This window comes from Heteronotia binoei, chromosome 2, assembly GCF_032191835.1.
Source record: "Heteronotia binoei isolate CCM8104 ecotype False Entrance Well chromosome 2, APGP_CSIRO_Hbin_v1, whole genome shotgun sequence".
Classification (NCBI taxonomy): Eukaryota; Metazoa; Chordata; class Lepidosauria; order Squamata; family Gekkonidae; genus Heteronotia; species Heteronotia binoei.
Window position 1 is genome coordinate 62,114,098 of NC_083224.1, and position 16,534 is coordinate 62,130,631.

Here is a 16,534-nt window from a genome sequence, read left to right on the forward strand (position 1 = left end):
CAGAATTGTGAGGGCTACAAACTGTATTCTACCAATAAGAAATTTTAGAGTTCTAAATTGTGTACTCTTAAGCAGTTCCTTTCAGCCTTATCTGTGATAACCTTTTATTTATTATTTATTTATTTGGTTAATTTATATTCCGCCCTTTCCCAGGCAGGCTCAGGGTGGTTTAATGCCTTAAAACATGCATCTTAACTAGATAAAGCATTTCCCATTGTTCTTCCAGTTTGGTTTCATAAACTATGAAGTAGGTGACAGCAAAAAGCTCTTTTTTCATGTGAAAGAAGTTCAGGATGGTGTGGAACTGCAGGCTGGTGATGAAGTTGAGTTTTCAGTCATCCTCAATCAACGCACAGGAAAATGCAGTGCCTGTAATGTGTGGCGTGTTAGGTAAGAAATTGTTATTACTTTCATTGTGTTCTTTCCCATGGGGGAATAAAAAGTAAATCTACTGCAGAAGCAACTTGCAATCTAATTTTGTGCAGCCTAAACTGGAATCTGACACAAGGCCTCAGAAACCATGGTTGTGAAAAACTGTCACAATTAGTTTGGCTAAACTGCTTTTTGTACTGGGCATGGGAACTCTTTCACAGAGCTAGCGTCCTTCCTCCCTCCCTCCAGTTGTGGCACTCACTGATGAGGGTAGTGTATCTGTAGGGGTGTTGGTAATAGAAATGTAGACTTCAAAAACTGCTATAATCTCATGCTGGGAAGGGCATGATTACTGTTTTCACTAAATATAGGGAGTACTGATACTGAACTGGAAAGTTGTACGTAGAGAAAAATGTATCAGAAATTTTTTTGAAGAGCTTGCAGGCAGCATGAGCAGAGGGGTACGCCCCAGCTAGTCTGTGTCCTTTAAAGTTTCCTATCATCCATTCAGACAGCAGTGCTTCAAAGTTTAAAGGGCCCATCTGCCAATTCCAGATATTTTGATATTTATTTGGAGTCAGATATCAGAACTGGGAAATATTGGGAATACATTTCACAATATCAAATATTGTTGAACCAGAAATACCGGACATCTTACCATTTGGCAGTATCCATTTGCACACTTTTAACTGGTATACGGATGTGACTTCTAATGCCATACCTGAAACTGACACGGGTATATACTGCTGTGATATAAAGGTAGCACCACAGTCGTTTATATCCTGTTCTCCAAATGTTGCGGTTGAAGATGAAGAGTAGATCCAGTGTCGTAGATTGTTGAAGGCAACATCCTCTTTAACGACGAAGTAGTTGGATGTTGTGTGTAAATCAGTTCTGCAGACTAGCATCAGCCTTGGCAAAGTGGCTCTGATTCAAAGTGTTTTGTAAGTGGGAACACTTCCAGATGGAATAACTTTCTGCACCTAGTTACAGGATTTTGTACCTTATATTAGGGAGCTAGTGGCACAGGGAGATGGTGACATCCACATTTAGCAAGTAGAAATGTTTCTGCATGCATGAAGGATCCCATTGTCTGTGGTCTTTCTCCCAAAAACTTTTTTTTTATTTTTTTAACTTCCCCTTAACATTTTTTTGTGGTTAAATTTTTATACAGGTACTCTAAGCACACTCTGAAGTTCACTGACTATAGTGAAAAATATTTCAATGTACAGATTTTCAAGCACACCATACTAATTCAGTCATTTTCAATATGAAATAGGTTGCATTGTATTACTTTGCTTTTTTTTAAAAAAGTAGGGGGAACTTTTCACCACATTATACTCTGTGTGTGTATACAATCTTGCATCCTTTTCTTTCCCATTACTTCCATTTTGTGCATAAGAAATCAAGACTTGTGCTCAATATATATCTTGCTTCTTTTTCACTATTGGCTAAAATGTTTGAATTTTTTAATATCAATACTGGTTTGAGTATTCTAAACTGTTGTAGCAATCTGAGTAAGTGCACTGATTTGGAGGCTAATATGATACACACATTAGAACCATTTAGATTACTTGTATCCTTCTCTTGTCCAACACTAGTACAAGCTTTCACTAATTCCCTAGGCTTAACTCTTTATGTTTAGGTAGCATACTGCTGACATATCCCAAACGGCTGCATTTCAGCTGTTGCTTTTTAAATTGTGTCTCTTTCCCCAAATGTTCTAAAAAGGGCCTTATTGCAGGCCCACCCATTTAACTCATAGATTCTATACAAGTTGTTCTCTAACCTTCTGTAATAATTTCAAGTAACGTAATACTCATTTTGAATATATACATTGAAGTATCACAGAAAATAGCTTGTGTTCTGTTCAGCGTACCAAACTTTTCCTTACTAGCTAGATTCCTTCTCCTTGCGAAGTGCCATGCTACTTTTGTGTGTTCCTTGGAATACTTGACCTCCATTTGCACATCCTATTGTGCGTTACGGAAAGATGTTGAACTCTTTTCAAATTTCAAAGTCAGCACTTCTTGCATACCAGGGAATCGCCCCCATACCCAGCTCTATTCTCCTGTCCCATTTTTACAAAATATTTGAGAAACAAATTGTCTGAATACTCTTGCTTAATGGAGAGTATTTACTATATTTTGGAAAGAAATTAAAAATTGCTAAGTATTCCCTTCTCTTTGGAATTAATGTTTAAACTTTGCTTACAGGACTTAAATTTCAGTTGCTGTCACTTGTTATGTTTCCTCTTGTTGTGAAATCAGCAAGGTTACTGACAGAAATGCATTTAAATTGAAATCTGATGTGGGTATTAGTAAACGTCTCACTAAACTTAAGGATGGGGGATGAACAGTGCTCTGAAATAAACCTTTTAGATATTAAGAGTTATTAGACCACTTTCTCGTCTGCATAGCAACTTTGTAATCTGCATAGTCTATCCTGTCCTTGTTTGACTTGTTAGTACCCTTATCATAGTAGGATTTAAATATATCCTGTGCTATGGCACCTTAAAACTCAAATTTATTCACTTGTGTCATGTTGGATGGTGTTAAAGTGCCACGATAAATTCTTCTTTCATAGGAAATTCTTTTGTGTTTGAATGTTATTTGAGTTATATGTGTTTACTGGTTCTCCCAGTAATCTGATAAGTTTTTGTTAACAGTGAAGGCGCTAAGGCTGTAGCAGCTCCACGTCCTGATAGACTTGTTAATCGTTTAAAGAGCATTAATTTGGATGATGCCAGTGCTCCTCGTCTAACTGTTCTTCGTCAGCCAAGGGGACCGGATAATTCAAAGGTATGTTACAAGAGCTGTGCCCAGTTGGTGACATGTCATTTGAGTGACATTTTTATAAAACATCACAAGTTTAGATTGTGTGGCACACATAATCAGAAGTCTTCTGCTTGTTGAGAAATCTTTTAGACTTAGCTAACTGACCACCAAAAACAGGATCTGAGAGAAAGATTTTCATATACTGTACAAGTTTGTATTTCTTCAGAGGCACTTGCCTTCTTAAAAAAGTGAATATATGCATAGATTTTAAAAGATGAAATAGGCAAAAAGATAAACTGGAAACATGGTGAAAGGCTTGGTTATTTGTACAACACAATTATCTGCTATACGGGATTTTTATGAGCTTTGCTATAAACCAGGGAGTTGAAATCTAAAATGAATATCATGTTTGCTCAAGAGACAACCCTGAATGCAAGATGACCGCCTTAAAAAGGTTACACATAAAAGCAGATTACACTGAATTTAAAATTACCTCCTCATAATAAAGGTAGCACCATGAAAGCTTTTAATTATATAGTTATCCCTGTAATATACCCTGGCCTGGATAACCCAGACTAGCCTGAACTCATCAGATCTCAGAAGCCAAGCTGTGTCAGCCCTGGTTAATATTTGCATGGAAGACTCCAAGGAATATTAGGGCTGTGACATGTAAGCAGCCAATGGCAAACATCTCTGAATGTTTTGAAAACCCTCTTCGGTTGTTATAAAGCAGCTGTGACTTGGCTGGCGTGTACACGTGCACACACACACATAATCTCTATAATATAGACTACAGAAGAAAATAATTCCTTTCACTTTTGTACCTCGTTGCACTAACTGTTCACAAGGAGGCAAGAGAGTGGCTTTTTAATACACACACCCTCTGTTGCTGTTAGGCAGACTCAGGTAAATGATCATCTGTCAGTGTAATCATAAATGGCACTAAACACCCTTCTAAATATATGAGCTTAAAAGAGTGTAACTCTCTTTCGGAATGCACTCGTGTCCCCCCCCTCCCACCACTGCCCTGTTTCAAAATGCTTCCTGTAGGCTAGGAAGTCACACTTCAATAGAAGATGCTGCATCTCCAATCCAGTAGGTCATTTAAAAGTAACTACTAGCTGTATACTTCCCTACTGAAACGTCACAAACTCTTAACAGCCATAGCTAATGTGTTAAATTGCTGTAACCCACCAGTTTGAGTTTATCTCTTCTGAGGGAAAAAAAGAGCTAATCCACTAGGCAACTCTGGTCTGAAGCACAGGGGAAGAAGCTGATGTGGAGTACTATTCTGAGCTAGAGACATGGGTCAGTAGAGGAGCAAATCATTCCCCATTGTTCTACCACTTCTTACTGTTTGCCAGGCAAGGAGCTGTGGTTTCTAAAACTTCACAGTGAGTCCACTTGCACACCCAGCATCATGTTCATTGCCACTCTTCTGTGCTAGTGCAGGAGTTGACACACTTTGTCCAAAGCACTCCCTTCATGCAGAGTGAATCACCTCTTATCCCAGTGGATCTGTGTACCTTAGTGAAAGGTGACCCCCTCCCCCGTTTAGGAAATAAAAAAGGTAAAAATGTCACCTAATAAAAAAAACATTAGAGAAAAGGGTGAGACAGGAGGAGATGAATGTAAACTAATGTAGGGAAACAAACCTGGTTATAGACCAAAATGGGGATTAACAAGTTAAATCAGAGATGGATTGTAAAGGATAATTCATATAATATGGGTTTAAAGCAGGGAGCTTCACACATAGGGGCCAATTGAAGGGATTGGGCAGAATTATGTTTGAGAGGAAGAAACCTTGAGGCAGCTGACTGGTAGAGCAAGGAGTAAAGTCATAGGCATCAATATGAGAATTAAAGACAGAAATAAAAGACTGGATTAAGCCATTTCAGGAAAGTGGGCAAGATAGTTGCCTGCTGGGGTTTGTGGTTGGCAACTGGTTCCCCCCTTGAAACAGCTAGTGCTGTAGAAATAGATAAGCTGCAAGCATCCTGAAGTGCAGGTCTTATGCTGGGGCAACAGAAATAAATATGACTTTTTTGGACTTATGGTAATAGTGAATGTGGCTTTCTGCCAACTGTATATTGGGTACTGGTGGATTAGATAGATGATGAGCTAGAGATGGTAATCAACTATCTGTCTCAAGGCCAATAGGAAGCTCAGGGTGGAAACCATAAGATTTTAGATTTGGCAGCACAATTCTGTGATTTTTATTGGGGCAGTTTCAGTGAAATGAAGGTGGACAATGCACTGTTGGACCACATCAAGGAGTTGAAAGAGATGATTAGTATGATAGGAGAAAAGTCTGTGCTTTTGGAGGTTTGAAGGCGGAAAAGTAACTTGCCAGACTTTTGCTAAAAATTGGTAAAGGAAGGGATTTTTGTAGAATAGGTGAGATGCTGTTTAGGCACAATAAGGAAGGAGCCAAAGGGAGGGTATAGATAGTAGGGGAGTCTGTGCTTGGAAGGAATAGAATCAGGTTGCATGTTGCAGCATTCAGTGATACGGTGGAGTGCCTTTGGTTTTTTTGGTTTCTCATAACATATATCCAGCAGCAAAATAGTATTGTAGTTCTGCATCCATATCTCAGCTTTGAAGTCTCATTTGTGATTGCTGGTTCCAATTTACACTCACAAAATTGTTTTCAATTTACAGGGATTTGTTGCAGAGAGAAAGATTCGTCAAGCTGGTGTTATCGACTAACTGGTCACAAAGCAAATAACTTCATATGAGCAAGTGGTGGGGTCTTGGTGAAGGGTATTGAATATCCCTGTATTCATCCCTTCCAAATAGGAAGGAGCTATTACACCAGTTTTAACACCTTCCTCATGTTATGTTTAAAAATAAATTTATGAAACAGTTTTAAAATATGCACAGTTGCATCCTGGAGAACCTAAGGTGGCGCCTTATAGTATCACATTTTAGAAGCTTTTTGAATGGTGCATTTAACGCAACTGGTAACTGCAACTCTACTTTGCCTCTTTAAGTAAACATTATAGAAAGTTCTACTCTGGTAGACCTTATGAAATTCTGCACTGGAAAGAAATATTATTTTTTCCTTAATTTACTTCTGCCAAGGTCTTATGCCTTAGGTCTCAGTTGCTTTACTCTCTCCAAGATAGGGGAGGATAATTTCCTGTTCATTCTTCTCCAGTTTTGAGGACCATATGAGGATGAATATAGTAACTCTTTATATAAAATCCTGTATGAGCTCTCAAACAAGTTCCTTAAGTTGATGGCCAAATGTTAAAATGTTTTTTTATGTCTCACTTAAACTTGAGTCCATATAGCAAGCAAAGTTCTTCTAGATCTCACTGAAAGTATCTTCCAGAGTAGACATAGTTTTTGTTATCTGCATTTAGCATGTGTAGTGCAGAATTTCATAAGGATGAGGTGTGCCATCAGTGTGGTAACTTAATATTTAAAACAATGCACAAATTTGCTGCTGCTTAGAACACTGCAGCTTCTGAACCCAGTTTATTTTACTGATTAAAAAATTTAAAAAGTTGTGCCTGAAGTGAATACTTTTTTTTTTTGCAGCCAGCACCCAGTGTACTGTAAAAGAATACTTAGGCTTTCCATAGCTGTATTGAGACTTTCATCAAGGTGAAATAGTTGATGTCTGTGTGCTTTTTTTCTCCCTCCAGGCCCTTTCTCCCCCCTCCCCTCCCCCCAGCCACACTTTATCAAGCAAGCAAACTGAATGATTGGTCTAAGTATTACTTTAACCCAAAAGATCAGGAGTTATTTTCTTTGAATAGAGGACAGTACTGTGTTTTTTTCCCATGTTACCTCTATTCTCAATTTAGGGTTTTTCTTCTCTGGGAGATGCATTATCTTTGTAAAACAAACATTGCTTTCTCCAATTTTTCTGTTAATGGCAAAGAATGGAAATAGAATAAAGTTTTACTGATTTTGAAAAATTGCCTTGATCTTGTAACTCTTTATTAAACAACTCCTACTCTACAAATATCTTCATTGAGGACGATGAGCCACTTTCACTATTCTCAAAAACCAGTCTGTTCCCCAGCCACTGATCTTAGGGCCAGATTTCACCATGCTGTCAAGATCACCCTCAAATAAATGTAACAAAAAGTAATTGGCAGCAGTAAAAGGGGGCACATGACAAATGGTATGGAGTTCAAAGTTGGGTGTGTGTGCTGAGGAACATTCTTCCTTCTTCAACTCAAGAAGTAGAATAGCAGTGGTGCTCCCAAGAAAGAAAGAGACAATGTTTAAAGGGATGCAATTAGACTCATTGACGTTTCTTACAAACAAAACTTATACCAAACTTTCATTTAAAATTTGCTTCAGTCCTTGGGAGCTGGTAAGATGTGAGGGTCTGATCAGATCCATGAGTTGCTAATTTGACTGTCCTTAAAGACTTGGACTACAATCGCAACTGTGCAGTTTAGAAAACAAGTGCACTTGTTTTAATTAAGGTTTGCCATAGTGATATATGCTGTGCCCCATGAAATTTTGCACTCTGGGATCCATCAAAGTTGCATAGGGAGTAAAATCAGCAAATATCAGAACAGGTGCGCTTATGTTTTTGGAATGGCATAGTTCGATACAGGCCACTGTATGTACCCTGACAATGTTTTTGAAGCTTCCTGCATATCAAAGCAAACCATTTTCCAGCCGTGCAAGTAGCATTTGAAACTTTCAAAGCCACTTGCTGGATGTGGAGTTGTCCCCTCTGCATGCATATATAGCTTTCTAGATTGTACTGTTGTTAACCTAGTTAGGCATAAATAACACAGAGAGGTAGCTCTTGATAGGAACAGAGCAGGAGAATGTGGAAGGCTTGCCCAGTGAACTGAAGGGACCACAGACTGGCAAAATAAATTTAAGTCAGTAATTGTGCATGCAAAAAGATTTTGAGCAGTAAGTTGCTAAAAGCATCAAGATAGACAATAAACTTTTTAAAATAAATCTGGAGCAGAAAATCAACAAGAGAAGCTGTTGGACCTTTGGATCACCAAGGAATAAATAAAAGGATTGCTAAAAGAAGATGGGGAGATTGCAGAGAAGCTTGTGACTTTTCTGGTTCTGTGTTCACTGCAGAAAGTATGGAGCATGTATCCACTGTTTCCAGGAAGGGAGTCTGAAGGAGTCAAATTGAGGTTGCACGAGATGAATTTATAGACTTACTGGGGAAATGAAATAGATCCAAGTAGGCAGCCATGTTAGTCTGAAGTAGCAGAACAAAATAGGAGTCAATTGCACCTTTAAGACCAACTTAGTTTTATTTAGAGCATAAGCTTTTGTGTGCTCTATTCATTATATGTGTGTGTGTGTGTGTGTATGTATGAATTCTAAGAGCCCCGTGGTGCAGAGTGGTAAACCTGCAGTACTGCAGTCGGAGCCTTCTGCTCACAACCTGAGTTCGATCCCAGCGGAAGCTGGGTGCAGGTAGCCGGCTCCAGGTTGACTCAGCCTTCCATCCTTCCGAGGTCAGTAAAATGAGTACCCAGCTTGCTAGGGGGAAAGTGTAGATGACTGGGGAAGGCAATGGCAAATCACCCCGTAAAAAGTCTCATGAAAACGTCACCCCAGAGTTGGAAACAACTGGTGCTTGCACAGGGGACTACCTTTTTAATATATATTCTATACATTGGGGAAATGAAAAACTGTTACGTCTCCAGATCCTGATGGAATACACTTGAAAGTTCAAAGGGAGCCCGAATGTGAGACAGTTAAGAACATAAGAGAAGCCATGTTGGATCAGGCCAATGGCCCATCCAGTCCAATACTGTGTCACACAGTGGCCTATATACACACACACACACTGTGGCTAATAGCCACTGATGGACCTCTGCTTCATATTTTTATCCAATCCCCTCTTGAAGCTGGCTATGCTTGTAGCCGCCACCACCTCCTGTGGCAGTGAATTCCACCTATTAATCACCCTTTGGGTGAAGAAGTACTTCCTTTTATCCGTTTTAACCTGACTGCTCAGCAATTTCATTGAATGCTCACGAATTCTTATATTGTGAGAAAGGGAGAAAAGTACTTCTCTCTCTACCCTCTCCATCCCATGCATAATCTTGTAAACCTCTATCATGTCACCCCGCAGTCGACGTTTCTGCAAGCTAAAGAGCCCCAAATGTTTTAACCTTTCTTCATAGGGAAAGTGTTCCAACCCTTTAATCATTCTAGTTGCCCTTTTCTGGACTTTTCCAATGCTATAATATCCTTTTTTGAGGTGCGGTGACCAGAATTGTACACAGTATTCCAAATGAGACCGCACCATCGATTTATACAGGGGCATTATGATACTGGCTGATTTGTTTTCAGTTCCCTTCCTAATAATACCCAGCATGGTGTTGGCCTTTTTTATTGCAATCGCACACTGTCTTGACATTTTCAGTGAGTTATCTACCATGACCCCAAGATCTCTCTCAATCAGTGTCTGCCTGTTCACACCCCATCAACTTGTATTTGTAGCTGGGATTCTTGGCCCCAATGTGCATTACTTTGCACTTGGCCACATTGAACCTCATCTGCCACGTTGACGCCCACTCACCCAGCCTCAACAGATCGCTTTGGAGTGCCTTACAATCCTCTCTGGTTCTCACCACCCTGAACAATTTAGTGTCATCTGCAAACTTGGCCACTTCACTGCTTACTCCCAACTCCAAATCATTTAACCCGTACATGTAGCCTGTCACTAAATTCAGTCTCTGTACCAGAACACTGAAAAGTAGCAAATGTTACACCAATTTTTAAAAGAGCCAGAAGGAGAAACAGGAAATTACAGGCCAGTCAGCCTACTGTCTGCCCCAAGCAAATTACAAGAAACTAATAAAGAATTGTTAAGCAAGTAGGGGAACAAAGCCTGTTGAGGGGAAAACCAGCATGCCTTCTGAAAAGGGAAGTCCTACCTCGCCAACCTTTGGAGTTCTTTGACAAAGTGAACAGACAACTGTGACCCAGTAGACATATACTTGGACTTTCAAAAGCCTTTTGACAAGGTACCTCATCAAAGACTACTGAATACACTTAGCAGTCATATCGCTAGATAAGAGGGATAAGAGGACAAGTTCTCTTATGGATGAAAAATTGTTTAAATGACAGACAGTAGGTCATTTAAAGAGTGGGTTTAAATGGATGGTTCTTGCCAGTGAGGGAAGTAAGCAGTGGGGTTCCACGAGGACTGGTATTAGGGTTGGTACTATTTGTTTAGAAATGATTTGGAACTAGGGGTGTAGTGGCCAAGTTTGCAGATGACACAAAATTATTCAGGATGGTGAAAACCAAGGCTGACAAGAGCTCCAGGAAGATCTCCACAAAATGGGTGAGTGGGCAACAATGTGCCAAAGTTTAGTGTAGGCATAAAGTGATGAGACAAAAAATCCCAACTTCAAGTATAGGCTAATGTGGTCTGAACTTGCTGAAATCAAAAGAAGAAATGATGTTGGGGTCCTAGCAGATACACAATGGAAGTGCCAAATTAGTGTGCTGCAGCAGTGCAAAAGGCAAATTCTGTGTTAGGGATTATTAGGAAAGGGATTGAGAATAAAATGGATATTTTAATGTCCCTATATATGGCTGGACAGTGTTACTGATGTAACAAATGAATTTGAGCAGACTTCAGAGGATGGTGGAAGATGGGAGGGCCTGGCGTGACTTTGTCCATGGGGTCGCAAAGAGTCGGACTTGACTGTGCGACTGAACAACAACAACATACAGATCTATGGTGCTCCATCATTTGGAACACTCTGTATGTAATGATTTGAATTTATATATGTGTGTTCCTTTAATTATTGGTAAGTTGCAGTAGAGAAAGGGGAGAGTGAGTTGTGACGGAATTGGAAGGGTTAATAGAAAAGCTAAGGACTCAGGGGGCATTTTCGCACTGACCTTCAAGTGGTGCGACCACCCTCCTCACGCCGGCGGATCTGCAGGGATTTCGCACCAGAAGCGCCGGCGCACCCAAAAGAGCCGGCGACTTCCGTCGCGAAACCAGCTCAAACGTTTTCCTGCTTCTTGGCGGTTTCCGTTTGAGCTGGTTTCGCGACGGAAGTCGCCGGCTCTTTTGGGTGCGCCGGCGCTTCTGGTGCGAAATCCCTGCAGATCCGCCGGCGTGAGGAGGGTGGTCGCACCACTTGAAGGTCAGTGCGAAAACGCCCAGGGAGTCTGAGTTATGGGATCTGAGGGTGGGGGCCCGGAGTGTTCGGAACTCTCAGGATGAGTGAGTGACAGATAACGGCTGGAGAGTCAACTGTCAGAGGAAGACAGTTGAAGTGAGCAGTATATGGTCAGCAGGAGAGCTGAAGAGAGAGCTGATACAGAGAGCTGCGAAGAGACTTCTGGTGAAGTGAAGCTTGCTGTTAGCTCTGTGGAGACAGCCAGGTGGCTGAGAGTGACAATCAAGTGTCACAGTGAAAAACCTGAGTGGTCACAGAAATATTTACACTACTCTTAGGAACTAACAAGGTTGCTGAGGGAGAGATGTGGGTCTGAGGGAGTCAGGAGGGCTGGGAGCAGACACACCAGTTGACTCAAGAGACCAGACACATAAAGTCCAAGAGGCCAACCTAATTAGAGTTTGGAGAGTGAAGGATATAAGAGCTGTGGACCTTGAGATACCTCAGTGAACCTCTGTATTGTAAAGCCTGAACTTTTTAGCAACTGTTATTCATCCAAGATACAAAATAGCCTATGTAAATACATCCCGTTCCCCCCAGATGAAGACTGTGTGTAAATAAAAATCTGTGGTTAACTGTTAAGTTCTCTGGTGCCTGAGTATTTGGAATCAGTAGCAAATCATCAGTGGTCCCCTACATACATACTTATCCGTCTATCTGAAAATAAAAGAGAACCCCAAAGAGACTAGAAATCCTTATTATACCCACCCCCTTTTCTCAATAGTCGTGAGGTAAAACCAGAAGGAAGAAATAAAGTCGGCAGGAGGGGCTGGGGTTGCCATAAGTCGCCTTAAGTGGTGCAGGGCGGTCATATGAGTGAAGTGATTGGTTGGTGACTGAAAGTGTGGGCAGAGCTAAGAAGTGTGAAGAGAAAAGTCAGTCAGCAGTTAACTTTCAGCAGAGTGACAGCAGTTAGCAGTCAGTTGTGATCAGGCAGCAGTCTATAAAGTCTGAGAAGCAGTCTTCTGATTAGAATACCATACTAGTGCTATGAAAGGCATTAAGATTTTAGAGAAGAAAAGTAGAATACTTTAGAGCAGGGGTGTCAAACATGTGGCCCTGGGAGCTATATCAGGCCCCCAAACAACTCACTGTCATCTGCTTCCTTCTTTCTTGCTTCCTTCTGCATCACAGCTTGCTTTGTCAGGCTTGCTCAATCGTACAAGAGCTACAGATCAAAGCCTCTATTATCTCCATTGACTGACCAGCACATGAAGCAATTTATATACAATGCCCAGCCATTTCATGTTTTCCTCTGGGTCTTAGGCTCAAAGCATTGACCATGAGATTTCTGTAATGAATATCAATAAATCAAAAGAAGGTTTGCAGCTTACAGACACACACCTGAACAGCATACTAAAGATTTCTACAACACAGAAATTGTTTCCAGATTTTGATGCAATAATTCAGAGCAAGAGGTGTCAATTATCAGGAAATGTTAAACAAAATATTGCAAGAGTGCTAAATCTTTTAAGCATATTTTAAGTTTAAAAAAATCCTTAATTGTGTTTGTGTCCATTTTAAAGTTTATATGTACCTGGTATTACATTTTATGACACACATAGTCTAATGTCAGATCTGGCTGTCATAACAAATGAGTTCGACACCATCACTTTAGAAGACATATTAGGGGCTAGATAAGAAAGCCAAAATCTAATATTGAAGAATATTATAGGAATGTGAGAGACAGACGCTGTCAGAAAGTTGAATTAGGAAGAGAAAGGGTTTGTGAGGAATATGTGAAGAGTGACACCTCAGTCAGAAATTATTCACTGAAGAATTAAGCTATAAACATCTTAAAACCAATACATTTATTGTACAAATAAAGTTTTGTTTTATATTAACCTGGAGTCCTGTGATTTAAAATATGAGTCTCATCCTCAGGGCCACATAGTCCAACAAAGAAGTCTTAGAGCTTGAGCACAATTCAGTGGGAAATGTTAAAGTTTGGGATTAAATTCCTGGTGGCAGCATTACATACATGGAGTGAAGTCATGACTGTACAATTCTGGTCACTGAACATTGCAGAGCTAGGAAAAGTACAGAAGCAGCCAACCAAGATGATGAGAGGGTTGGAACACCTCTATGAGGAAAGGCTGAAGAGTCTTAGAAAAGAGACAACAAAAGGGGGACATGATAGAGATTTATAAAATTATGCATGGGATGAAGAGAGTTGGCAAAGATAAGTCTTTTCCCCCTCCCAAAATATTAGAACACAATGGCATCCAATGAAGCTGAAGGGCTGTAGATTCAGAATATACAAAAGGAAATACTACTTTACACAGAGTGATTAAAATACAGAATTTGTTGCCTGAGGATGTTGTGATGGCTACAGGCATGGACAGCTTTAAAAGGGGATTAGATAGGTTCATGGAAGATAGGTCTAGCAATGGCTAGTAGTAGCTATGCCAACTGAAGGCAACCTCCACATTCTAGCAGTCAATCTAGTGTCAAGAAACAGCATCAGGAAGGCCTCTGTCTCTGTTGTTGAATCTCCAAAGGAACTGGTTGGCTACTGAGCCAGTACACTGGACTAGATGGACCACTGGTCTGATCTTATGTTCTTATAAGGAATTTAAAAAAAAATCACCCAACCAAACTGTCAGAAGTGAGAGCTTGGTCATTCTTATTCCATTGTAATCTGTCATAAAAATTATGCCACTTGTGTTTAATTGCCCTCTTGGGCTAATAAGGTTGCCTCCAGCCTTTACAAGAACATGGCTGTAATGTTTCCACAGACAGACAGCACCTTTATTGGCATAGTTTAAAAAAAACAACACTTAGAATAACATTTAAGATAGATAAGACTAGGATCATATACGAAAGTTAAATACATGTGATTAAAATAAAAACTATCAATTTTATAACAACATAATTGGATTTAATCTTCAGAATATTCTCTTAAAAGTTTGCAGCTTCTCTAGTGATTTCCACTACCAAGTCATTCAATAGGAACCAATAGTTAATTACCTTGTTACATTTCATGGGAAAAATTTTCAAACAGATTCCTATGTAGGCTTTCATAGAACTGACAATCAAAAATTATATGCCGGATTGATTCAAGAAGGTTCACCCTGAAGGGACAAAGTCTCATGAAAAGGAATGTGTTGGTATCTCCCATGGAAAACGGAAGGGAATGCATTCATTTTAGCCAGCATAAAAGCCCTATGCTGAGAGAGTCTCCAGGTCATATAGACAATGGGACATATTTCTAGACTAAATGTCAAGACCTAATGAATCAGGAGAGCATGTATAACACTGGACAGGACAAAATTTGTGGTATTCTAGATCTAAAAGTCTGTTTGATAAATCTAAAACAATGCAATTCATCTGACAAAAATAAATCATCTACTGGAATCCCTATCTGTTTGATTTCAGGCACAATTTCAATTGACCATACTGTATTATAGGGAGCACTCTTTAAATAAGTAAGTAGGCTACCATGTTCAGCTCTAAAGTAAATTCTGAGACAAAATCTGAAAGTTATAATCCACGCCTTCGTCTCAATCATAAATTGACCCATTTCTGAACAAAGTGCAACATATGAGACACAGCTCATTGATGTAAAAGCACGTGCCTGGGGTAGAAATCACTGTTTCTATACTTCAGTGTTTCCCGTTTTAACAATAATATTCAATAGCAGGGCTACGCGGGGCTGGGGGTGGAATTGTGTAAGATTTTCGAAAATAAAACAATCGCCTGGAAGACGACTGGAGCCAGGTGATTAGAGTGGATTGGACAATAGCGGGCAAGATGAACCAAGTGACCTATGAAATAAATCTGTCTCCTATCATAAAATAAGTGACAGGAGCGCCTATTGATCCTACACACGACAAAGTTACAAAGTTAAGCATCAAGGATTCGGGAGATTTTTTTTTTAAACAGATTTTTCTGGGAGATCAACAGAGGGGGAAATTCCACAAGCCCTGGTTTTACGTACTCCGCCCCCCCCCCCGGCGCCTTTTCAGCTACTTCCGGCGCTGTGAGTTGATGTTAAAGTACTGCGGGCTCGAAGGGCAGGTTTCGGGAGCCGGGTTCAAGTGGCGGAGCCGTGAAGATGAGAGAGTGATCCTAGTGCTGGGTGCTGAAAGCTAAGAGGGCTGGAATCTGGATGTGGTGCTCTTTTCTTGGGCAACTGAAGCCGCGGCGCTTCTCTTTTTTTGTCTCTCCATCGTCTGGCAATGGACGGCGACGCAGTAACTGGGGCAGCTGCCGTTAGGTCGCCAACCCCGCCCGCTGTGCCCTGGGCGGGATTTGCTCCCCCGCGGTGGACTCCTCGCAGCTCTGACAGACTGGCACTGCTCTTCACGCTTGCTGCCAATCCAAAGCAGATCTCTTTCTTTCAGGTTGGTGGCGTGAGGGCTTATTCTGACGTTTGTGCCAAGGTAGGTGTCTTTGATGGCAGGAATATCCGATGTAGGCTTGCTTCCTTTTTATAACTTTAAAAGGGGGGGGGGGAGTGTAACTCGTTAAGGGCATTATCTCGCTTGTTTGCTTGTTTTTGTTACCTGCCTCGAATCTTGATTATGAAATTGTTTTAAAATGCCTTGAATGTTTTAACTTTTTATGGTCTACCCAGGGGTAGTTTTGTGGAAAAATAGGTGGTGGAGCTCATCCAGGGATAGTTATGCAGCTGCACTTACTATTCAATGGACAAGGAGGTGGAATTCTCAGAAAGAGGAGGAGGAACTCTCAGAAAAATTCAGGCGCTGTGCTCCTGTGAGCTCCCACTGAATCCGAGGCCTGGGTCTACCTAGTAAAACAGCACAGTAGGTAAGCACTGTTTTCTCAGACCTGTCCCTCTAGTTCTTCTTGTAACATCAATATTTTGAAGACAAATGTTGTAGTAACCCTGATCTACTGGACAAGGTTTGAGTCCAGTGACACCTTTCAGATCAACAAAGTTAACTTGTGAGCTGCTTTGTCTGTTATCTTTATAAGAAATTTGGATAGTTTAACTCTCATATTATTCTCGCAACATTCCTATGAGTTAATTTAGATGAAGGGAAATGACTTGCCAAGGTAAGCATAATGGCAAAGATTTGAACCTAAGTTTCCTCAAGCCAAACATTTAGTAGCTTCGTCTGCACTGTCAAGCAAGTACTGAGGTGGAGTCCAAATTCTGGACCATCTATGAATTTGCTGGTTCACAAAATCACTTTGTGGATGAATATGATCCACCCATTGAAGTGAGCACCTGCAGACACTGCCCTCCTCAGTGGCATG

At 40.6% G+C, this 16,534-nt stretch overlaps 1 protein-coding gene across 1 annotated transcript in view; it reads left to right on the plus strand.

Moving 5' to 3' along the window:
• The window catches only part of CSDE1 (cold shock domain containing E1), a 34,478-nt gene extending 27,400 nt beyond the window's left edge, over nt 1–7,078 (plus strand). The window contains exons 20-22 of the mRNA XM_060231179.1: nt 227–390; nt 3,041–3,173; nt 5,811–7,078. Of these exons, the coding sequence (XP_060087162.1) occupies nt 227–390; nt 3,041–3,173; nt 5,811–5,858 (345 nt within the window). The 3' untranslated portion in view covers nt 5,859–7,078. The remainder of the gene's footprint in view (nt 1–226; nt 391–3,040; nt 3,174–5,810) is intronic.
• The last annotated feature ends 9,456 nt before the right edge of the window (nt 7,079–16,534 follow it).